The sequence below is a fragment of the Lynx canadensis genome, chromosome A1 (assembly GCF_007474595.2).
Source record: "Lynx canadensis isolate LIC74 chromosome A1, mLynCan4.pri.v2, whole genome shotgun sequence".
In the NCBI taxonomy this organism is placed as follows: Eukaryota; Metazoa; Chordata; class Mammalia; order Carnivora; family Felidae; genus Lynx; species Lynx canadensis.
In genome coordinates, this window is record NC_044303.2 from 199,170,951 (window position 1) to 199,195,342 (window position 24,392).

Here is a 24,392-nt window from a genome sequence, read left to right on the forward strand (position 1 = left end):
CTTCAAGTCCCAAAAGGCTCAGCCCTGGGGCAAGGATTTGATTTGTTTAACAAATGTTTATGAAGGACCTGATGTCTACAGAGCACATTGCTAAAACAGAGAGATTCAAACATTTCAGCATCAAGTCCCTGCCCTCCCTCCCTTCCTTCTCAAGGAAGCCACCTGGCAAAGCCCACGGAGGACAGGCACACAACCAGGACATGAAGTGAAACAGGACCACAAAGTATGTAATTCTGCATGGGAGTTAAATATGTCTTTCTCAAGATAACATGTGAAATCGTGTCACGAGGGAAAATGCTCAGAGGGCCTACTACCTGCCAGGCACTGTGCTGAGGACAAGGTTGGGCGTGGAAAGTTGGCAGGAAAACAGGTATATAAAAACAATAAATAGTAGCTTCCCAAACCAGCAAATAATATATGCTAAGCATTATTCTAAAATTTGTATGGAACCACAAAAGACCCCAAATAGCCAAAGCAATCTTGAAAAAGAAGAACAAAGCTGGAAATATCACAATCCCAGATTTCAAGACATACTAAAGCTGTAGTAATCAAGAGAGTCTGGTACTGGCATAAAAATATTCACGTAGGTCAAAAGAACAGAATAGAGTTCAGAAATAAACTCACATTTTTATGGTCAATTAATCTATCACAAAGGAGGCAAGAATTTACAATGGGAAAAAGACTATAATAGTGTTGGGAAAACTAGACACCAAAACAATGAGACCGGACCACTTTCTTACAGCATAAACAAAAGTAAACTCAAAATGGACTAAAGACCTAAATGTGAGACATGAAACCATAAAATTCCTAGGGAAAAAAAAAACACAGGCAGTAATTTCTTTGACATCTGTCAAAAAATTTTCTAGATATGTCTTCTCTAGCAAGGGAAACAAAAGCAAAATTAAACTGTGACTATACCAAAATAAAAAGTTTTTGCACAGCAAAGGAAACCATCAACACAAAAAAACAACCTCCTGAATGAGATAAAATACTTGCAAATGATATATATGATAAGGGGTTAATATCCAAAATATATAAAGAACTTCTACAACTCAACACCAAAAAATTAAATAATCCAATTAAAAATGGGCAGAGGACCTAAACATTCTCCCAAAGAAGACATGTAGATGTCCAACAGACACATGAAAAGATGTTCAACATCACTAATCATCAGGGGAAATGCAAATTAAAATCACAATGAAATATCACTTCATCTGTCAGAATGGCTAAAACCAAAAACACAAGAAATAACAAGTATTGGTAAGGATGTGATGAAAAGGGAACCCTTTTCTTGGAAGGAATGCAAGGTAGGAACCTTGGTGGAATGCAAATTGGTGTAGCTACTGTTGAAAATAGTATGGAGGTCCCTCAAAAAATTAAAAATAGAATTACCATATGAGCCAGTAATTCTACTACTGGGTATTTGCCCAAAGCAAATGAATACACTAATTTGAAAAGATATATGCACCCTTATGTTTACTGCAGTATTATTTACAATGGCCAAGATATGGAAGCAACCCAAGTGCCCTTGAGAGAATGGATTAAAAAGATGTGTGTCACACACACACACACACACACACACACACACACACACACAGAGGAATATTACTCAGCCATAAAAAAAATAATGAAATCTTGCCATCTGCAATAATATGGATGAAGAAGGTATAATGCTAAGTGAAATAAGTCAGAGAGACACAAATACCGTATGCCTTCACTCATACATGGAATTTAAGAAACAAAACAAAGGGAAAAAAGAGACAGACAAAACAGCCTCTCAAATACAAAGAACAAACTGGTGGTTACCAGAGGGGAGGTGGGTGGTGAGGATGGTGGAACAGGTGAAGGGGATCAAGGGTACACTTATCTTGATGAGCACTCAGTAACGTGCTGAATCTCTACGTTGTACACCTGACACTGTATATTAATTATATTTGTATAAAAAATATATATAAGGCATCTGAGTGGCTCAACTGGTTGAGCAACTATTAATTTCGGCTCAGGTCATAATCTCAGGTCGTGGGATCGAGCTCCGTGTAGGGCTCTGCACTGAGCATGAAGCCTGCTTGGGATTCTCTCTCTCTCCCTCTGCCCCTCTTCCCCTAGGCACTTCTCATATACTATCACTAACCCTACTGCAATTTTACAACAGACATTAGTCTTATTTTCACAAGGAAACTGAAGAAGCTACTCCACCTCTTTGAGCATCAAATTTGCCAGGTAACCAGGTAAGATATGGAGATGGGATGTGAATGCACGATTGACTTCAAAGTAAACACTATTTAGAAATATTTAGAAAAGAAATTAAAGCCTGAATGGGCAACAAAGCCAGGTGGACCTAGGTGAGCAGGGTGCTGGGGGATAAAAGCTGGGCAGGTGAGGATCAGGTATTTCTCCTTCTTCTCTCCACCCACTCCCCATCCCCCCACCCGTGGCTGAGGTTCCTGCACCATAAGCCACCTCCCTTATGAAGTCCCTGGCTTCTGTTTTGATATACAATTCAGAAGGCCTTGTGAATATGTAAAAGAACTATATAGGTTTTGAAAATTTCCTTCTGGAATCTTATTTAACCACATTCAATTCACTAATTGTGCCTGTAAAGCAATTTAATATTTATAAGATGTCTGATCTTCTTGCCTTGGTAACAACACTTAGGTGCCACAAAACATTGAAAAAGCAGCACATATTTCATGATTTTGAAAAATCTAAGCCCAAATATACATGGGCGGGGGTGGGGGGGGAAGGCATCTCTTTCTCTCTCTTGTTCTCACTATCTGCCTAGATCGTATAGAAAGATTACATAAATTAAGAACTACAACCAAAAATAGTAACATACAATCCCTTTAAGGATATATAGGCTTTGCTTCTTTGCTCTGATGTAGTTAGTCATCCCAGAAAAAAATATTTATTTGGCAAACTAGGAAAGACAGAACAAATCACTGAGGAGAGTAAGTACCCAAAGGCCAATTCCACTTGGAATTCTGGTTTAACCCACTTAATGCAATTCAAATCCATTAGCATAATGTATCAGGATTACAGCAGCAAGATGACAGGAGATATAAGTGACTTTTTTTAAAAAAGAGACCTAGTTCCTGTTTTAGGGAGCTCAAATTATTTTTTAAGGTGACTTATGTGCCTAAAACAATGAAGGACCTATACAAAGTGGCATATATTAACTTCACAGAAGTACAAACAGGAACTGGTTTGTACACTCACTATACATAGTGAGTGCCATGTTTAAGCAAGGAAGATTAGTTCCACAAAACTGTACCATAAATTTACAGCAAATTTATTTTAAAAAATATTTTTAATGTTTATTTATTTTTGAGAGAGAGTGAGCACAAGCTGGGGAGGGGCAGAGAGGGAGGGAGGGAGGGAGGGAGACACAGAATCCAAAGCAGCTTCAAGTTCTGAGCCTTCAGCATAGAGCCCAACGGATGCGGGCTTGCGGGGCTTGAACTCACTGAGCAGCAAGATCATGACCTGAGCCCAAGTCGGCCACTTAACTCACTGACCAGGCGCCTCTAGAACAAATTTTAAAACAACCTCTTTTAATTGAAATGTAGCTGACTTACTCCCAGATCTGCCTTCAGAAGAAAGAAGATTAACAGTAAAACAGGTTGACAGCAATATACTTTTTAAAAAAATCATTAAGAGTTCCTGAATATATCCTGAGTTGAAGTGACAGCAGCGTAGTTCCTCCTCTGAGTATATAGCAGCTGGCTGTTAAAGTTCAGGATGAAAACAACATCCTAAACCAATTTTAAAAATAATAATAAAGTTACCTTTTGTAAAATATTTTGCAAAGTTTAAAAAATATATTATTTCTTTTAAGAAGAAAACCATTTTGGTCTTAAATATTCATCTCACAACCCTCCAGCTAGTTTTTCCATAGACATTTAACACACAGGAAGGGTTTAGTGTGATAAATATTTCTTTCTTACAAGAAAGATAAAGTCAAATTACTCAGTAAGCTAATTGTATAAGTTAACTGACGAGTTTACTGCCTGAGAATAAGCGGGAGGAAAAAAAAAAAGTGACATCTTTTAAACAGCTCAAGCTGTCCATGTGAACAAATTGCAAGGGTGTTTAAATTCTTGGGGACTGACAAACAGAACTGCTTTCTGAAGACCCAAGAAGCTTCCCTCTACCCTATCTCTACCCACTGTGCTTGTAAACCCTGGGTCCTGTCAAGATGAACACAGGAACATATTTTTCCAATAGAACTGATATTACAAATACTGGTTGGAGGTGAATGAAATAGTATTATTAGAACTAGAATTTGGGTTTTGTCATAAGTAGCTATGTTTCCACAGTTGATTTGACAATTCTCAAACTGGGAATTACCTGTACGTATTTCTACACTTCACATATTTTCATATTGAAAATTTTAAATATCACCAGAAAGGCAGAGATAGACAAATTTTGAATCAGGTGTGGCCCCTAAGGAGTGAAAGTTTGGAGGAAAAAAAATATAGGGACAGAGTTAGATCAGTACACACTTGCTACTTTTAGGATCACTTTAAAAATTGGTTTGTAGCTGCTTAAGAAGCAACAGCAGAGGTTCGCTGTAACCAGCTGCAAGCTGTAACGAGGCATTACTGCATCATGTAAGCATTCTCTCAGCTGTACTGGTTTTTACCAAACCCAAGAGGAGCGTAAATAAAAGCCAAAAGCGTTGCCCAGAATCTAAAGAACAAAGCGAACACACATTTTTATCATAGAATAAATATAAAAACAGGCAAAGGTTTTCAAAATCTCTACCTTTTAAGTGGCTGATTTAGGAGGAATCTGCCTCCTGCCAGCCCCCTCCCTCATAAACATCACACCGCCACACTGCTTTCAAAACAGAAAAAGGAAATGAAAGAATACAGCAGAGACATTACACAATAAAGTCTAAGGTACAAAGTGGTCACTGCTGGATTAAACAAGAGACCTGGTAATATTCATGGTCAGGACAACAGTTTTAAAACAAAAGAAAATTTAAATAGGAGTGATCAGAGAGAAAAACATTTTAAACTGGGGAACAGAAGTACATCATTATGAAATTGTTTCTTGGGCTAACAGACATAGGTAGTTGTGTCTGGAATACGCTATGAACTGAGTAAGATTTTATTATGAAAAGAGAACATGGGCAAGTATTAAATTCTGAGATTAAATAAGAAGGGGCTGACCATACGGAGCAATGTGAGTACATTCTTCCCAGAAAATAAATAGCCAGTAGAATGGGAACATAGAAGGAAATAAACTTGTGAGAAGGTAACACATGAAACAGTGTATGTTCTTCAAACGTATTTTTAGGATAGGAAAAAGTTATTACTGAAAGCAAGGCAACATATTTCAACCATTCCCCATTACTATGCTCCCAAACAGGCAAGGGTAAGCCAGCTGCGCTCCAGGACAGGGGCTGAGTCTAACACAGTTGTTTCTCTCCCTCAGGGAGTGCTGTGGAAGGAGGCAGAAAGGAACACAGAGAAGCCTCCTCCCCAAAAGGCTTACAGGTTAAGAATGAACTTTCAACTGAGCACTCAATTATTAAATTAGCTGGGTGGAGTATTAGAATTTCTCCACAAAACGGAAAGTTCACTGAGGAACCAATAACCCTAAGACTTGATTGCAAAAGGGGGAGCAGGAACCCTGAGGATTTCCTTCTCCTCACTCCACCCCTGACAAGATACCCACTGGAGAAGTCAGTAGGGCTGAGTCTGAGGTGACAAGGGCAGAGCCGGTCCCCAGAGTTTGTGAGTGTGTGTGTGTGCTGGCTTTGTTTTTATTGTTGTTGTTGAAGAGCTGAAAGGACCTTAGAAGAGTCTTTGGTACAATTCTCTCAATCTTACAAGTGGCTAAGTGGTTTGTCCAAAGTACCACAGCTAGCTCATGACAAAGAATCCCCAACCCCTACCTGCCAGCCAGTCCTGCCACTTTGCATTTAACATTCCCTGCAGGGCCTCTGCTGCACTCCAGTGAAGAGGGGTCCCTCCCTTTCCACACTGGGAGTGATAAAAGGAAAACTAAACGAGTATTTTTTCACTTTGCTTCGGGACCTGTTATTAACAAAATCTCCTGGACTTCTTTGGCATTGTTATCTGCCTCTGCACATGCAAAATTCCCAACAGATTCATGCTTATACTTACTGCAATTGCCCAGGCTCAAAGAGAGGCACTCTGCCCCCTTCCCCATCGCCAAAGTTCTGCAGAACTCAGGTCCTAAATTCAATCCCACCCCTCTCTGACCATTTTCTTTGAATCTTACCAGTGTGAGCCATCTTGCACAGTTTTAAAGCACGCTCAGGCTGGAAAGAGCGAAGCATGAAATAACTACATCCTGGTTCATAATCCATATGTACTCAATTTCCAAGGGATTACATTATGCATGTTTCTAAAGAATACAAAATAATTACAACTAAAGAACTTAATCATATGACAGGGCTCATTAATATTATAACTCTAAAGGACTCCAACTCAAACAAATTTCATTTTATAGATTAATTATGATCCAGGAAGTCAGCACTATTTTCAAAAGCATCATATTATTTACATACCATTAAATTATTTCCATCAGCAAAAACTGCTTAAGGAGCATTTCTGTGTCATTTTGGTGTTTGTAAAAGAGCAGTGAAGGTCTGGTGTCATCCAGCCAATGAGCACGAATCAAGGGCCCACTGCAGGCTGAACTAAGCCACCAGCAAATGTAGTCAGTCATAGTACACTACACTGTATTATTTCCTTCTGATTTCCAGAGAGACATCACTTTCCTGGCAACTTCTGACCCAGCAAAGTGAGATGGGCGTGTGGGGTGGGGAGCCTCTCAAACACTTCCCTGCTTCAGGCATTTTAACCTGGGAGAGCCCTCAACTCAGTGGTAGAAGTTGTGGGGCCTCCTTTCAGCTTCCCTCTCTGTGTCCCTCTCTTCCACCTCCTGGGCCCTTCGGAGCTTGCTGGCTGCCCCAGCTGCCCCCCACCTCCAGCTGGGGCCAGTGTCAGCACCTGAACTTTGCCTTCCTTTCCTCAACCAAATCTCTTACACTCAGGATGTTTTGTCCCTCCTAAGACCAATTATACAAAAGGCCTAGTCACTAAGCAACAGGGATCCAAAGGCTACATTTTCTCCCTTTTAAAAAAACAAGAGGAGGAGGAAAAAAGAAGCCAGCACTTTATTTAATTTTGAAATCATGAATGTGGCAAAAACATTAACTAGATTTTCTGTCTTCCCAGGGCCTTGTCCCAGAAAACCAAAGCCACGGTATGGGGGACAGAACAGGAGGCGGGCTGAAAGGCAACACAGCAAAGTAGAAGTTGCCCAAGACTGGACTAGGCCTGTTTTTCTTCATTCCCTCCAACACATAAAACTTTGAAAGAAAATGCTAATTTGGTCAACGTGGCCAATTTGCTCTTATTCTCTCATCACTGGTCCCCACACCCTCTCATCCCTGCTAACTCCCCATTAGCTTCTGCCCCACCCCCTTCCTTCCTCCCTTTCGGTCTCCACCCACCCACTGGTTGATTACTCTCTCCCCTTTCTGCTCCAACATTTACTTTTTGGTATTTTTTTTAATAAAACATCTCAAAAAATAAAGGCCAATATGCACTTAACAGAGAGAGGCAGAATGGCTGTCCGTCCATCCAGGCAAAATAGTCTGTGAATCATACCACTGTGGAAATCTGTGCTCTGCACTTTGCATATCTCTTTTCCTTCTATTTAACCCCAAAAGAAAAGCAATTATCACTCCCATTTTCAGAGGTGGAAAGTGAAATTCAGGAAAAGTAAATAACTTTACTGAAAGTATCGGGCTGCATGTGACCTGGGTCTGCCCAGCTTCTCAACTCAAGTAGTTAGTTCCCAACTGAGACTGCCCCACCCATGACCTCACCCTCAGAGGAGCCCCAACACAATGCACAAGGGTAGCTCAGCTACAGGCCCCTCAGAAGCCACATCTCAGGGATAAGCAACCCACGAACCATCTCCGGGTTCTCAAAACTAGATTCCTGAGTCAAATCATCCCCAGTGGGCTCCTGGTTTAGAGGACAATAATAACCTCCAGGGGGTGCCAATAGTAACACTGAACTTAAGTCAGTGAAAGCAATTTTCTGAAGGGACTAAAGGTCCCTACAGCTGAGAACTATCAAAAATCCAAAGGTAAAATTAATATAAAATTCACTTTCAATTCATAAATATAATAAATGGCAAAGAGAACTTTTGAGTAATTTTAAAAATGAGCCTTCGAAGAGAGTCAGACACAAGGGTAATGAACTGCAAAAAGAAAGAAAAAAAAAAAAACTGGCTGCCAGATGATGTAAAAATCAATCATTTAAAGAATCTAGGCCTCTGAGTTTGGTCTGGTCCTGAGATAGTTTGTTCTAGGGAAAAGCCTTGTGCCATGCCGACGAAGAGGCCCTTTCAGCTCAGCTCCATGCAGCAGTCAGCAAACGTGGGAGGGCAGGAATATGGCAGGAGCAATGGGAGCACTCACTTGAGTGTACCTTACATCTGAGGACTGCTACTAAGCACATACCCCTGCCAGGCACCCTGCTCCAAAACTGAAGGGGGAACCACACGATTATACCTCTTGTGGCTTACTTGGCAGGACAGATGGCTCTTTGCGAGAAAATTTTATATAAAGCTTCTTGTGTTTCAGCTTATATAGAATATCAAATATGTGACAAAGTTACCAGGGTTGTAGATTCAAGAGAACTCTGTAAACATGGTATGTTTTTACTTCAGAAGAGTCTGCATACAACAGTGAAAATGCTGACTTGCCTCTAGCCATGCAAATATAAATAAAGACTTTAAAATGTGAGAATAGGAAAAGAAAAGCATGTATCATTTCTTTTTTTTAAAGATTTTATACCCATAGAATCCTCACAGATAGAAAGGGCAGGCTTGATAATTATGAGCATACAATAAAACTTTTTAAAACAACCAATTTTGTAAAACAAAATCCACATGATGGTTTAAATTCAGAGAACACAATCGATGCCTACGGGCTGCAGCTCATAATCCCCAATTTCCTAATTCTTTTGTTACCTGATACACATACATGGATGTACAAATAGGGCAGCATTAGGTATGTTTGCAAGCTGCCAGCACTTTGGGTTTAGATGGCCTTTGACCTATGATAAAACATACCTGAACCAGGGAGAGTGAACTCTGGAAACTACTTTAATAGTTGTGTTTTTTTTCTAGGAAGATAAAGGGAGACATAAGCTAAAATATCTAAGAGAAGCTGCTAAACAGACAAGCTGCTCCGCACAGGGCAGAACGGCGGTGAAATGGCATCAGCTCTTTACAGATACTGAGGAAGCGTGAGCCCCAAATCCAAAGCCAGGTCCTCGACCGGATGAGTGCCTCTGAGAGTGCCACAGTTAACACTGTACTTGGAAGGGTAATTCTAAAGAACTGATTTCTTGCTTTCAAGTATTCTTCCCAAATAACGTCTCGTTTTTAACTTTAGAATTCTAATTGTAAGCCACAGTGTTACAAACTGCCACTTAGCTATGGTGGCACTAACTGGTGAGCAAGCAGCACAGCATTCATCACCGTCCTTAGTGCCATCCACTGTGGCCACTATGACTGTGTGAAATGGGGTCACTTATGTCAAGGGGTTTTAAGGTGGAGCCAGGAAGCCATTAAGGAGAAGGGCCTTCTGCACGTCCTCCCGCCCTCACTGGGTGGAGCCATGAACTTGCGAACTGGGCCAAAGGGCCTGCGTTCCAAGGACTCAGCCCAAACACCTGTGGCATGCTCCAGTGAGGTTCTGCTGGGTGACAGCCTTAGCAACCAATTATATTCAACCCAGATTTAGTTTTCTGCCACCAACACCAATAGAAATTCTTTGTAAGCCACATTTATAGACATTCCTTTTTGATTTAAAAACCCTTGATTTTGTTCTCTGGGAGGCACTGTTTGGGTTGCTGCCCAAATCTGTGTTCATGGAACTGTAATTCTGGGACCCCAAACAAATACTTTTGTTTTTATTTCAGCTCAGCCTCTTTCTTCAGCTGACATCTAGCAGTTCACATCGCTTTACGATCACTGAGCTTTGGGGACAATTCCTAAATCAGCTGTTTCAAACTTAAAAACACCTCTGACCCTGGAGTTTTCCTGCTTCCTCATGCTGGCAGGGATCAGGTTTCCAGGGGTGACAAGTCTTCACTTGGTCTGTATCTGGGCTCCCTTGAACTAGACCATAAATAACCATCTGAAGACAAAACAAAGCACTCAGAAATACATCATTTTTAAAAAGACCTGAAACACAAGTCATAAAACATGAAAACTTACAGAGGACCCATGCTGACACCCATGTATTTAAAGATATCTCACTGCAGACAACAGGTAGCTTTTGTGATTTTCACAAATGTCAATATACCTAAATACAATAAAGGCCCAGAAAATAGGATTTAAGACTCCCTTCAGACCTGTTCCTTCTCTTTCCTTGTAATCCTGCTCATCTTCTTCACCTGCCTATTTCTCTTCCTGGCATCACTCCTTTCTGTCGCCAAACTTAAAACGTGGAAGGTAAGAGTACATTCCTCAGGAAAGCCACTCCTCACCAAGTCTGGCCACTCTACTTGGCAGGTATCTCAAGCTCACCTGCTACTTTCCAAAACCACCTGCATGCCTGGTCTGCCTCGACTACTCCAACAGCCCTCTCATCTCTGCACTCAGCCAAAAGGAGGATCTTCCGGACGGCCTGCCCTGGGGCCAGGCTGCACAGCGGTGAGGGACACTTCTAAGAGCTCACAGTTAAATTTTGTGGCTCATCTCCTGTCTGCAAAATGGGGATAATGAGGGTATTTACCTCAAGATCTCCTATGAGGTTTATATGGATACAACGAACTTAAACATGAAGCATAATGCCTGGCACATGGTAAGCCCTCAAAATATGTTTTCTTTTTTTTTTTTTTTTATTTTTTATCATGATTCAGATTTCACTTTTCAGTTTCAAACCTTTAGTGGCCGTTGCCTGTCTACAGAATACAAAATGTTCTAGCAGGCATGCTAGTTACTGCAGCATAAAGAACACTAGTTTTCAATCAAGGCAAAAAATGAACTCAAATTCTGGCCCTGCTATTAGCTGTGCAATCCTGAAATTCACTTAACTTTCCGGAGCCTTAGTTTTCAAAGGTCTCACATGGGGATAACATCCCTTTGGGGAAGATAATAGCTGTACTGGGTTGAACAGTATCCCATCACTACCACCCAAATGCACATCCACCTATGGCCTGTGACCTTACCTGGAAATCGCCTTTGCACATATAATTAGTTTAGGTGAGGTCATCCTGGATTAGGGTAGGCCCTAAATCCAATGTGACGAGTGTCCTTAAAAGGAGAGGAGACAAAGAGACAGGCACACAGGGAGAACATCGGGTAAAGATGGAGGCGGAAACTGGAGTGGTGGGTACAAAGGCCAAAGAACAGCAACGATGGCGTAGGATTTCCCCCAGAGCCTTTACAGGGCACGTGGCCATGCCAACACCTTCATTTGGAAGGCTGTCTTTTTAGCCATGTTACAGCAGCCCTAGGAATCTAATACAATAGCTAGGAATTCACGCATAGAAGTATTTGGCATGCAAAATGATGACTCCATGTTATACACGAGGAAACTGCAACCAGTTACACAGTGAAGCTGGTGGGAACTCCACTCCAGCTGTTTGCAGGATGCATGCAGTCAGACCCGCTCCTACATGGAATTAGACACAGTGTATGTAACTGCCCAGAATACTGCTACTCACACAGTAAGTACTCAAAAGATGGTAGCAACTACTATTACTACTCATACCCCAGCTCCCTAACCTGCCAGACCTCCCAGTTAAGGGTAAACAAACATTTTCCTTAAGGGTCAGATAGTAAATACTTGAAGTTTTGTATGTCAAGGCAAAACCGAGGCTTTTATACCCATTAAAAATGGAATCATTTAGAAATGTAAACACCACCCTTAGCTGAAGTGCTGTAAACAGGGTACATGGGTAGGTGTGCCCACAGGCTGTAGTGCAGACCCCTGCTCCAAGTATCTCTGTTGGTAGCTCCAGTCCCTTGTCTGCAGGTCATTTTATACCCCCCCCCCTGTCCCTTACCCTCACTCCTGCAGGCACACAGCCCCCTCTCTCTCCTCCTTCCCAGCCCCACACACAGGGCCCCAGTTGAGGATTTCATCATGTTTTGCCTAAATCACTAAGAGCCTCCCATCTCACCTCACCCACATACCACCCTTTACACCTGTCACTAGGACCTGTCCATCTAAAGTGCAGGCCTGAGCGTGTCAATACCTTATTTGATCTTTCCATGACTCTCCCCTCTATCCCCTCCAGCACGAGCTATAAACCGAGTGGCACATTAAAATCCCACGGGGAGCTCTTTAAAGAACACCACCACTGTCTAGGCCACAGGTCCCTAACATTCTGATTCATTAGATCCAGGGTAGGGCAGCTGTAATCACTCAGGGCAGAATCTGAGAGGCAGCCAGGATCTAGTCCCTGATTTTTGTACATGATTGATTCCCTCTGCCCAGAATGCCTTCCTGCCTCTGACTGCTAGGCAAACTTCCAATTTATTTTCAAAAAACTTCTTACAGTGAGACTGGAAAAAGCCACCCCTGAACTCTATCCTCTCCCCATAGTTGATTACCCCATCCTCTGTCCTATTTCACACCATGGCACATGCCCACAACTGCACATGTGTCATACTGTATGGTGACAGCTACTCAACCTGTCAGCCAGCCTCACTGACCTGAGCACTGGGCATGCAACATATCAGCTATTATATGCTTATCCTAAAGCATGTCCAAGATCAAGAATGCACTTTCTGACTATTTTCCTCTGAAAGTCAAAATATGACCATCTACTGAAGCGTACGGGTGGCTCAGTCAGTTAACTTTCTGACTCTTTTTGATTTCCACTTAGGTCATTATCTCATGGTCATGAGATCAAGCCTCAAGTTGGGCTCTGTGCTGACAGCGTGGAGCCTGCTTGGGATTCTTTCTCTCCACCCCTCCCCCACTCGCATGCGTTCTCTCTCAAAAATAAACAAACGTTAAAAAAATATATATCACCTTGATAGGCACTGAGGAGGGCCCTTGTTGGAATGAGCACTGGGTGTTGTATGTAAGCAATGAACCATAGTAATCTACCCCCAAAACCAAGAGCATACTTTACACACTGTATGTTAGCCAATTTGACAATAAATTATATTTTAAAAATACATGTATATATATCATATACATACATATATATATCCCACCATCTTTCAGAGGAAGAAACCAAATGCTACCCACCTAAGCTCCTAACACAGTTGACAATGATTCATCCTTGGGACTCCTGTGCACTCTTACAATAGGCACTAAGTTAAGTCGACCTCCTGTCTCCCAGTTCTCTGCACACACATCCTATTTCCATTATGGAACTGCACCTTCCATGAGAGCAGGCACCTACTGCTCAACATCTAAGCTCAGTGCTTTGTGAATCCAAGTCATTCAACAAGATGAATGTGTGCTCTAGATCTTGTGCTTGGAACTATGCAAAAAAGGGACCCCGACAAATGTGTTAAAATGAAAGCTTACCAAAGAGGAAAAAGTGTATACATATAAGTTTAAACATCAAGAATCAATACAAAGTGAAATCATGAGGTACATAATATTAATTTTTCTGGCACATAAAATAAATTATTTTAAAACTTCCTCTCTTCTCAATAAGTTTAGGAAAGTTACTTCATAGATACTAAAGTTGAAGACTTTTTGTCTTCTTCATTTATTTATTTTTCAGAGAGAGAGAGAGAGAAAGAGTGAGCATGTGGGAGGGGCTGAGAGAGAGGGAGAGAGAATCCCAAGCAGGCTCTGCGCTGACACAGAGCTCGATCTCAGGACTGTGAGTTCATGACCTGAGCCAAAATCGAGTTGGATGCCCAACCGACTGAGCACCTCAGGCACCCTGGGTGCCTACTTTTTTAATTAAACAAGCATTTAATAAGCACTTATTATTATGCATGTAAAAAATAGTGGAGCTACGTACTAGAGGAACATAAAAACATGACCCCAACACACTACCCCACAACTAAGTAATGTATAGTCTTTGGCATACCAGTTAGCATTCTCCCAGCCACGCCTACTCAGAAAGGACTGGGCTCCAAGTAGGAAACTCCAAGGAGGGAACTAGATTTAAGGCTTGCCTGTCCATGCATGTATTGGAGTAGGGAGATGTCAACAGAATGTAGGAGCCCATCAACCTAAAAGGGTTAAATTCTAGTCCTGATTCCCATCCTCACCCTGTTCCACTCATAGCCTTCCTCATTTCAGTGGCTGGAAACTCCATTTTATTGTTGGTCAGACCAAAAACTGCAGTTACCCTTGATGATTCCTTTCGCTCTCACATGCCCCTTCGGATCCCTTAGGAAAACCTGTTGATTCTAATTTCAAATTATATCCAACGTGGGATATATCTCCTCGCCATCTCCATTGTCTGCACCCTGGTCCCCACGTCCATTGTCTCTCACCTGGATTACTGGAGTGGTTTCCTACTGGCTCTCTGCTCCTACCTTTGACACCCTACCTTCTCTCCATTCTACTGTCAACCAGCAACTGGAATAAGTCTGTTAACAGGTCCAGGTGGATGTCATTCCTTGGCTCAGAGTCCTGCAATGGCTCCTATCTCACTAGGGCTTTTACTCCAAGCCCTGACAATGACGTACAAAGCCCTACTAATTGAACCTTGCAAGACTTCATTTCCTACCCAGATCCTCTTAGCTCCATCACCTGGCCTCCTACTGCCTGATGGCACATACCCACCCCAACACCTCTGCTCTAGCTGTACCCTTTGCTCTAGCTGTACCCTTTGCCTGAAAGGCTCTCCCCCCAGATACCTGTTTGGCTAACTCCCTCACCTCCTCCAGGCTTCCATTTAGACCTCACCTTCTCTTGGGATGAGCACTGGGTGTTGTATGGAAACCAATCTGACAATAAATTTCATATTTTAAATAAATAAATAAATAAATAAATAAATAAAAGCAAAAAAATAAAAAATAAAAAAAAAAATAAACCTCACCTTCTCAGTGAGGCCTACTTTGATCATCCTTCTTCATTCATTCATCCTTTTTCATTTATACTTCCTTCTGCCTCCCCATGCATACTTGCTCTGCTCCACTTTTATGTTTTCCCCTACCACATACATTATAATGTACTTACTGTGCTGGTTTTTCACTGTCTCCACCCTGCCAGAATCAGAATGTAAGCTCCACAAGGGTGGTGATCTTTGTTTTGGCCAGTGATGCAATTCTAGCATCTTTAAGAGTGCCTGAACTATGATGGGCACTTGCACATTTGTTGAATACAATCAGGTTTATCTCTGAGAGGATACTCTGAATAAATCTAAGATCTTGGCTCCCCTCCCTAACTGATGTCTCACTACCTGGCAAATAACACATAAAATTTCCTTGTCAGGAGAGGAAAGTCCAATCACAGTGACAGATAAAAACTTCTACGGAAAGGAGTAGAAATGACAAATGAACTAACACTCATTCACGCTAAAGTTTAATCACGCTACAAATACAAGACCAACAATACAAGATTGTTTCCACCTTTGGAGAGGAGATAGTATTTTGAACTCAAAGTGAAGTACACTTTACAGGAGGAAAAACCCACCACAATTTCTCTCTCTGGTGGCCCTACTAATTACATCCCTTGTTCTCCAGCTGTCCACCACACCTCAGCCTCCAAACACCTGGGAGCTCTCACCAGCAGGTAGGAGACCAGGTATTTACCACTTTCACATTCCCAGCACCTGGTAGGCTAAGCCCTCTCAATCTATGCTTGTTGATCTGAACTAGAAGTGCACAAATTTTCTTTCACATCAGCTGATAAAGAATTTTCATGCTCGCAGGTTACAAAGTAACATAGGCAGATAGAATGCTATTGAAACTCGTCTGAAACAATGCCTACATGTTCATCATATATTTTCCAAATATTTTCTTTTCAGTGTACGGATGTTACCTTTTTTTTAAGTCAATTAACAAGCAACACCTAGGAGATTGACAGATATTGACAGATGAGGGAACAGAAGCTCAGAAACGTCAAAGTGATTTGTGCAAGGACACAAGTAATTTAGAAGAAGGGAGTGGCTACTGATAGGAAACAATTTACACAAACTCTTTAATGTGAACCACAAACCACTGACTCCAAGTAACACTGGCCTTTATTTCTGTTACCATTTCTTCTAGTGTGCAATGCAGGACAGCCATGTTAAAATGCAATACTTAACTGCTATACCAATGACTTTTTATAGTTTTTATACTTTTGCCTGCAATTCTGAGGGCAGGAGGCTACCAGAGGGAAGAGAAGATTACTGGAACTATCTTTTAAAGAAGAGTGTTTCCCATTTGAAAAGTCCTTTCTATTTTTCAAATTAAGCATTTAGTAATAAGTACTGAGAACCATAACATTTAATCCTTATGACCTTAGGAGGGAGCGTTCCCAGTTTACCAATGAGAAAACTGAGACACAGAGGTTAAAATCATTGTCCAAAGCTCCCCTCACATCCACACACTAGCCCCCCAGATTCCATACTGGCCCACAGTGAGGAGACTCCGAACATGGGCTCTTGCCTTGACATGGGCACCCTTTGTTTGTGGGGCTAACTAAGCTCCCCTGACAGACTCGGGCCAGCCCCATCTCTTCTGCATTGCCTTGGAGGGCTCTCAGTAACCCGGCACATTACCTCTCTGCCACCAGTCAAAGAACGCTGCGAGGATCTAAGTCCCATCTGTCCTTCCTGCAGATGTGACTCTAGTCTGTGCTCTATAGATAGTGACAAATGGTACAGGTCCTTGGAGTACAGTCTCTCTAAACAAGAGCTAAGCATTACTGTGCCATTTTATTTGTGACAATCATTTAGTTGGCGGTATCACAAAGTTTCAGAAATAGATGGCAAAATTAAATCTAACTTGGTATTAAACTTTGGTTTTAAAATGCTTTGGGACAATATGGCAGGAAATTTTTATTCAGCCTGAAGAAAAAGATCATCATTTAAAAGAAGTGTCATGTTCATAAGGGAATTGACACCTTCTCCCAGAACTTCTTCCTAGTTTGGGTTCTGATCTTCATGTTTGGAAATCCTAAGATTACCAGACAGGAAACTGTGCGGATGACATTTCCTAATTAGGAGGGAAGTCCAATGAACTCCAAGAGTTATCCGAGGAACATGAGTGGGAGTGCAGGTTCCTGCCTCCTTTTGATTCTGCCGTCATCAGCCTAACAGACTGGGACTCCCCAGTGTAATTTCAAGGATTCATGCCTCAAAAAGAAGTCTGAGAAACCAATGACAGGGTGATCTGAGCAGTATCCCTACCTAGCTTCATGACCAAGACCATCTGTGGCCAGTCACATTGTCATTTTAACCAAAGAACTCAGGCATCTATTTCAAAAGCCCCAAAGGTAACCAACCTCATTTTTATTAAGAAAATACAGACAGGGACAAAGGTTATGGCTAGAACTGAAGTCTCCTTAAAAAATAGCTGGAGGTGTAAGTAGGGGAGAGGAGAAATGGGTTCAATTAAGACGGGGCTAAAACAAAACAAAACAAAACAAAAAAAAAAAAATGAATGACCTCAATTTCCAGCCCAGAAGTTTCAAAACAAGGATGCATTTGTAAACAGCCCGCTTATTAGACCTTTTCTCTATATTCCTGGCACCACCCTCTCAGTTCTATTTTTAGCCACAGGAGAATGGGGAGCAGACAGGGAAGGGCTAACTGTGGCCCAGCCTTACCTTGGGTGCCCTGCCAGGACTCTAGCTATCTTTAATTAATGTCTGAGGGACATAAGACGGACCCTACGCGTGGTGAAAGGAAGCACAATGGTGAAACTCTACCCCACAAGACTGATAAGGCCCACTACTGGTGTACCATTCCTGAGGTCCTGGGGCTATTTTTTGTTGAAAAGAAGGCACCATCTGGAACGTTTACAGAGAGCAATGTGGACCCTGCATATTTAATTTGAGAGTACAGAAAACAGGACTGCCTGCCTGTTTGTTACCTAGCTCAGCCACCCTCCTTCGCAGACTCACGACATTTTACCAACAAATCACTTTTACGTGACATATCTCTTCTCGGGAATCAAGAAATTTCTCTTCAAGTGCTTCCCTCCCAGTACCTAGTCCATATTCATAAATAAAGATGAAGCCCACACTTTTCACCACACTTTCCCTTTCACAGTATTCCCCAGGAGATAAGCCTCAAGCTTTTAAACCACAGCAACTCACTGCCATCCAGAGTAAGCTTTATTAAACATTAGGGATTAATCATATCTTTGGAAACAGAACAGAATAAGCTAAGAAACTGACAGTGAAGAGATTCTCTGTACCACCCAACTCACCAACATCAGCATTATAAAAGCATACTATGGCAGGGAGGATAAAGAGGAGATAAAATGCTACCATTTCAAAAAAAGAAAATCAGACCACAGGGTTACAAAGCTGGGCAGTGACAGACATGTGACTAGACAGGAATCAATGAGCGGCCTATGAACAAAGAATTTAAGGGACTCCTGTTAAGACAGAGCAAAATAGGAGCAACATTCAAACATATTCTGAATTCCCATCTACTGTACTTCAGACTATAGCAAACTGCCTTCTTCCTATGCTTGACTCCATTAACCAAAATTGTCTGTTTACCTAAGACTCCGTTAGCTGATGAAAAAACATTAGAATTCTAGAATTCTCTTTTAGCTAAAGAAACCATATGGCTTTCTTCGCTTTTGCAGGAAGTGCTTACACTAAAACCATTATTAAGTTTAAGCAATGGTTTCAGTACTAAGTATAGTCAGAAAAATGCCAGTCCACCACATTTAAGAGTATCTGAGTTTTCCACCCTCATTCTGGAGCTGGTTCCTCCCTAGTCTCAGACATCCACTCTGATACCAGTTATATTTTCTGAATGGGAGATGAAGGCAGGATGCAGAGCAGATGAACATCCTCACACCACAGAAATATTACTCACTGACTGAGTGCCTGGGAAGTTCTGTAGAGAGGGGTCTAGCAGGGCCTGCTTCCCCTCCCAGTTTTTATTACTTAACATGGAAAGGACGGGATGCCAAGTAAAAAGAAAACTATCTGAAGAGTATGTGCAAAGATCATCAGCTTACTGGAGAAATTTGAAAGGACTCACAGTTAAACCACGGCCCACTGTTTAGCACAACACTGTCTAATAGAACCTTCAGCAGTGATGAAAATGGCCTGTTCTGTATCTGTTGTCTAATGTGCAGGCCACTAGCTACAAAGCACATGAACCAGAGCTAGTGTGATTAAGGAACTGAATTATACTATTTTATTTTATTTTAATTAAATTTAAATAGCCATATGTGGCTCACAGACCCAGCATCGAATACCACAGGTTTGGAACACTGGAAAAGCTGACCACAGCAGTCTCCTGGATAAGAAAAAAGCCCAGAGAAGACTAATGTTCCTGTCCTTTCCCCCCAGGAATTAAGGGGGAAAAAAACTTAACTCCCCTTCTTAACTGTGTTAGTAATTAAAAAAGCACTTTCTAATCATTTCTGTCTCATCTGAATGTGGACCTAATATGATTAGAACGTGTAAAACGTAGAAGAACTGAAACTGCTTTTCTCTTCCTGTAAACAATGAGGGCTTAAGTGTTGAAATAATTATTTTGAATTTTTAAGTTTCTCCCTAGGTTGAACTATGAACTTTGAACCACATACTTAAAACAAAAGACTGTTTAAACTGCTTAAAGATTTTTATCATTTTTTTTCTTCTTTTGGTTCTCCTCTCAAAAGTTACAGTAAAATCTTTGATGTGATTATACTCTGAGACCTTAGAGGGGGAAAAAAGAAAACCAACCTGTAAACAAAGTCCCCAAGTGCTCAGACTAAAAAAGACTCATTCCAACAGCAACTGTGTAGTTAGGGGAGGGGGGGGGAAGGGGAGGGTTGAGCTGCTTTTTACAGCCACAAGTTCTGAACATCCAGAACATGTTCAAAAAGCTTTAACATGACTTACGAAATTTGTTTCATCTGTATTCCTAAAAATTGCCAACACTAGCATCCTTGATACACAAGCATCCTTGATAAAAACTGGTCATAAGCAAATGCTTTTTAGCCTCCTGCATCGCACACTATAGCTTTAAATAGCAGTACATTCTAAAGACCTGCCACCTAGGGACACACATTCCCTGTACGTTACACACGAAGGCTACAGCAGAAACAAACTATACTTACTAATATTAACTGACTTACTAATATTAACTGATTTTCTTTCTGAACTTCCTAAGGATTATGTTTAGTGCCCTTGAATCTGTTTAGACAACATAAAATGGTACTGGTTTTAATGAAAAAAGTTTCTCAAATCCCCAGAAATAGATTACAATTTTAATTCTAGGATTTGAAAAAAGTAAACTATAGTTTGATAAACTACAAAAACTACTGCTGTAAACTCATAACAGACCTCAGAACAAATACCATACCTTTTCTAATAGTTTCAACAGCAGGGCATTTGACAAGGCTGTGTGTGGTCTGAAGGACAGTAAAGCCAGTGAGTAAACCTATGCCACCCTGTAGCAGCCAGTCACCTGCGTCCGCCTGCAGATGACTGTACCTGCCTCCACCCTTTCAACTATTTACCAACAATTTGCATAAACTCACAAAATATGTAAAAAGGCAGCATGGGTCCAGGTTGATATAACACAATGGTATTTAAATATAAGGTCTTGCACGAAAGGCTCAGAGTCAGTCCCACCAGCACCAGCCAGAAAGTCAAGGATTCACAGCAATTTACACACAAAAAAAGGTATAAGGAATATAGATGCAGGTTCAATATGGTTGTTCAAATAGCTACCTCAATCTTAGATTGCATTTACAAAATGTAAATTGCCAACAAAATTACTATTCTCTACCAAAATCAGTACTGCAGATGTTTCAGAATACTGCATTTTAGCAGGACCAAGGACAAATTCAAGGATTTGGAAGGATCCCCTCCTTGGTGGGTGGGAAGACTAGTCACACACTTGGAAGGCGGCGGGGGGAAGAACAGCACAGGGAAGGGAAGGAAGCAAGACTTCTGTCTCCAAAAGTGTAAAGGGCCAATATGTTGAGGAATAGAACAACTTTCTGTGGGTCTAGGGAACACAAAGACAAACAAGAGAGGCAAATTTTAGTTCAATGTAAGGAAGAATATGTCAAAGATCAGGGCTGTTCATAATTGGACTGGTGCACCTGGAAAGGCGGTAAGCACCTCCTCACTGAAGGCCAGACCTCACGACCCAAGGAGGTTTCCAACATCACAGGAAGTCAGATTAGGTAACTCCCTCCCCGCCACAAATGCCACACTGAACAGAAGATATTTACCGGCAAGACCACCTCCCTAACTCCAACACCTCCCCATTCTCTCACTCCAAGCTTGACGGTTCTAATTTATTTTCTAAGAAAATAATCTGCAAAGGTTAGTGCTTTAACAAAAATTAGGGACACTAACAACTAACAATAATGAAACAAGCTCTGAGAGTTGGGCAGCTAACTCACTGGGAAACCAGGAACACCGCCCTCAGACGAGATACTCAGATGCTGTGCATTCTTTGTAGTTTCCCTACATCGTTTTCCTAGATAATACTCTTTTACTTTCAGTCGGGTAATAGACTCCGAATTCAAAATGACTGAGCTTAAAGAGATTTTCGTAAAACTTCCTGAAATTAGGGGCACCTGGGTGGCTCAGTAGGTTAAGTGTCCGACTTTGGCTCAGGTCATGATCTCATGGTTTCGTGGGTTCGAGCCCCACATCGGGCTCTGTGTTGACAGCTCAGAGCCTGGAGCCTGCTTCGGATTCTGTGTCTCTGGCTCTGGGCTCTCTCTGCCCCTCCCCCACTCACACTCTGGCTCTCAAAAATGACTAAATGTTAAAGAGAAAAAACTTCCTGAAATTAGAGTGAGCCTTTTTTTTAAACCTCATTCTACAAAGGTTGCAAGAAGCCTAGGCAAGACATTCTTAAACTGCCCCAGCTAGAACCCTCAGAGAATTGATTACAATTCCTCTACGAAACTAGGGATTGAGAGGTGTGGAAGGAAGATATGGGGCTTACTTTATTTGCAGATATCCGTTCTTCCCCCATTATCTCCATGCTTCCTGAAATCCATCACTAAGTAAGTGACCCTGCAGTGTTCAAATGGATGCCTAACATGGTTTGGGTCCTCTTCTAATTCTACCCTAGGTACAAGATTACAGATCCCAGAAGCTCATTACCCAACCATTCAACTCGAAAATGATAGCACTGTCATAAAAAGTACTCTCAGAACTTTCTCTGAAGAGTACCCACTCCCTGTCTGGAATTTCTTTAAGGAGGCAGCTACCTGCCCACAATCCATCATACACTCAGAAAAAGTGGCCAGCTGTCCACATCTCTTCTTGATTCCCAACCCATAGAACACCAGTCTGAAACAGAGACTGGTGTTTCTGTCCAAATCAGAGGCCCTTTCAGCCTCAACAACACATTCCAGACCATCTGCTCTAACGGCCAGGCTTTACCTTTCTGAACGTGGATGATGTCGGGGAAGTTGGCCAGGTGCCCCTGATACAGCGCTAACAGGTCCATGACGGGGTCCAGGTCCTGCCTGGGCTGCTCGGCAAAGAGCTCGCCGATGGCGTCGTAGGCATCTCCGGTGAAGGCGATGGCCTGGTTCAGGCCGGCGGAGAAGGCCTGCTGGTCCAGCTCAAAGGCCTGGCTGAGGCCGCGGAAGGACTGGCCCACCTTCTGATACTCCTTCTTGAAGCCCGTCACCTGCTTGCGGGCGAACTCGTTGGCCGTGTGGTTGAGCTGCAGCGCGCTGTCGTCCATCTTCTTGGTGAAGCACTTGAAGCCATCAATCTTGCTCTCCACCTCCTGCAGGTCGAGGGCGGCGGCGGGGGGCGTGCTCAGGGTCAGAAAGAAGTTGGCGCCCACCATCTCATCCTTCTCGGCCTTCCTCTTGCCCTGTTTCCAGGCCTTCTCATCCGTGCTGCTGGGGCACGTCAGGAAGTGCTGGAAGACGTCGCACTGTGCCAGTACCGGGTGGCTGGCCATGTGGTTCATCCACCAGATCAGGCCCTTCCTGCGCTTGGAGATGAAGTCCTCCTCGAAGCGGCCCGTGGCCTGCTTCTCAGGCAGGTGGGGCACCGAGATGACAGGGAACTTCTCCGCCAGACGCGCGTACAGCCAGTCGAAGTGCTTGTAGCGCCGGTGCACCGGCACCTGCGTGTGCGTGGGCACCAGCTTGTAGGAGATGTAGCTCTTCATGCCCTTGAACTTGGTCTGTTTGGTGGGGTCGTCGATGGTGCATTGGAAGGGGTAAGGGTTCTCCTGCCACTCTGGGCCGTAGGGCCCCAGCACCACGCACAGCTTGTCCCCGTCCTTCACGAAGCCCGATGCTTCGCCCAGCACGAAGGCCTCACCGCCCGACTTGACGAAGGTGGAAAAGCGGTTGAGATTGCGGCTTACAGTAGCCGAGCTCTTGGCCCCCGACGGGTGGTGCTGCGGGGGTGCCGGGCCGCCGCGGGAGCCCAGCGACAGGTCGGAGCGCGTAGACAGGCGGTAGCGGCCGGCCGCGCCGCCCGCGGACGACGAGCCGTCGAGGTCCGGGTACGCGCCGCTGCCCAGCGCGCCGGGCTCGTCGGCCACCGTGGAGCTGTCGTCCCACTCGTCGTCCCAGTCATCGTCGCTGCCCTGGCTGGCCTGGTAGCCGCCGCCGTAGAGTTGCTGAGGCGACGGCTGCAGGGCGCCCCCGCCGTACGGGAAGCCCGCAGCCGGCGGCTGGAAGGTGCTCGGCGGTGGCGCCTGCTGCGGTTGCAGCAGCGGCTGGAAGGCGTCGGGCGGCGGCTTGAAGGAGGCGGGCGGCGCGGCGGGCAGGGGCTCGAAGCCGCCGGGCGGCACGTTGGCGTAGCGAGCTGGAGCTCCCGGACCCCCGTCGCCCGCCGGGCCGGGCTCAGGGGCGCGGATCACCTGCACGTACGAGGCCGGGAAGAGGCCACGGTCGCCGCGGCTGTTGACCCCCTCGAGCCAGCCCTCGATGTCCTGTTCGCTGCACAGGCTCAGCACCTCGTGTTCCCGCAGCGAGATCTCGCCCGGGTTCTCCGACCTAAAGTCATACAGCGCCCGGGCGCGCAGCGCCATGGTCCCGGCGTCCCGGCGAGCGGCCGCCGACTCCCGGCGCCGCGAGCCCGGGGCCGGCCGAAGGGACCCGCGGTGTCGCCCGCGCCCGGCGCGCGAAGTGGAGGCCAAAAGATAGCGCGCAGCTCCGCGCCCCGGCCCGCCGGTCGCGCCCTCCGCGTCGCTCGGCTCGCAGCGCCGACTGCCGCGCTGGGCCGCCGCCGCCGCCGCCGCCGCCGGCCGGGGGCGGGGCCCGCGGCCTCCCACGTCCCCAGCTGCGCTAAT

At 43.8% G+C, this 24,392-nt stretch overlaps 1 protein-coding gene across 1 annotated transcript in view; it reads right to left on the reverse strand.

Moving 5' to 3' along the window:
• The window catches only part of SNX18 (sorting nexin 18), a 29,645-nt gene extending 5,367 nt beyond the window's left edge, over positions 1-24,278 (reverse strand). The window contains exon 1 of the mRNA XM_030329947.1: positions 22,511-24,278. Coding sequence (XP_030185807.1) covers positions 22,511-24,131 — 1,621 coding nt within the window. The 5' untranslated portion in view covers positions 24,132-24,278. The remainder of the gene's footprint in view (positions 1-22,510) is intronic.
• Positions 24,279-24,392: the final 114 nt, after the last annotated feature.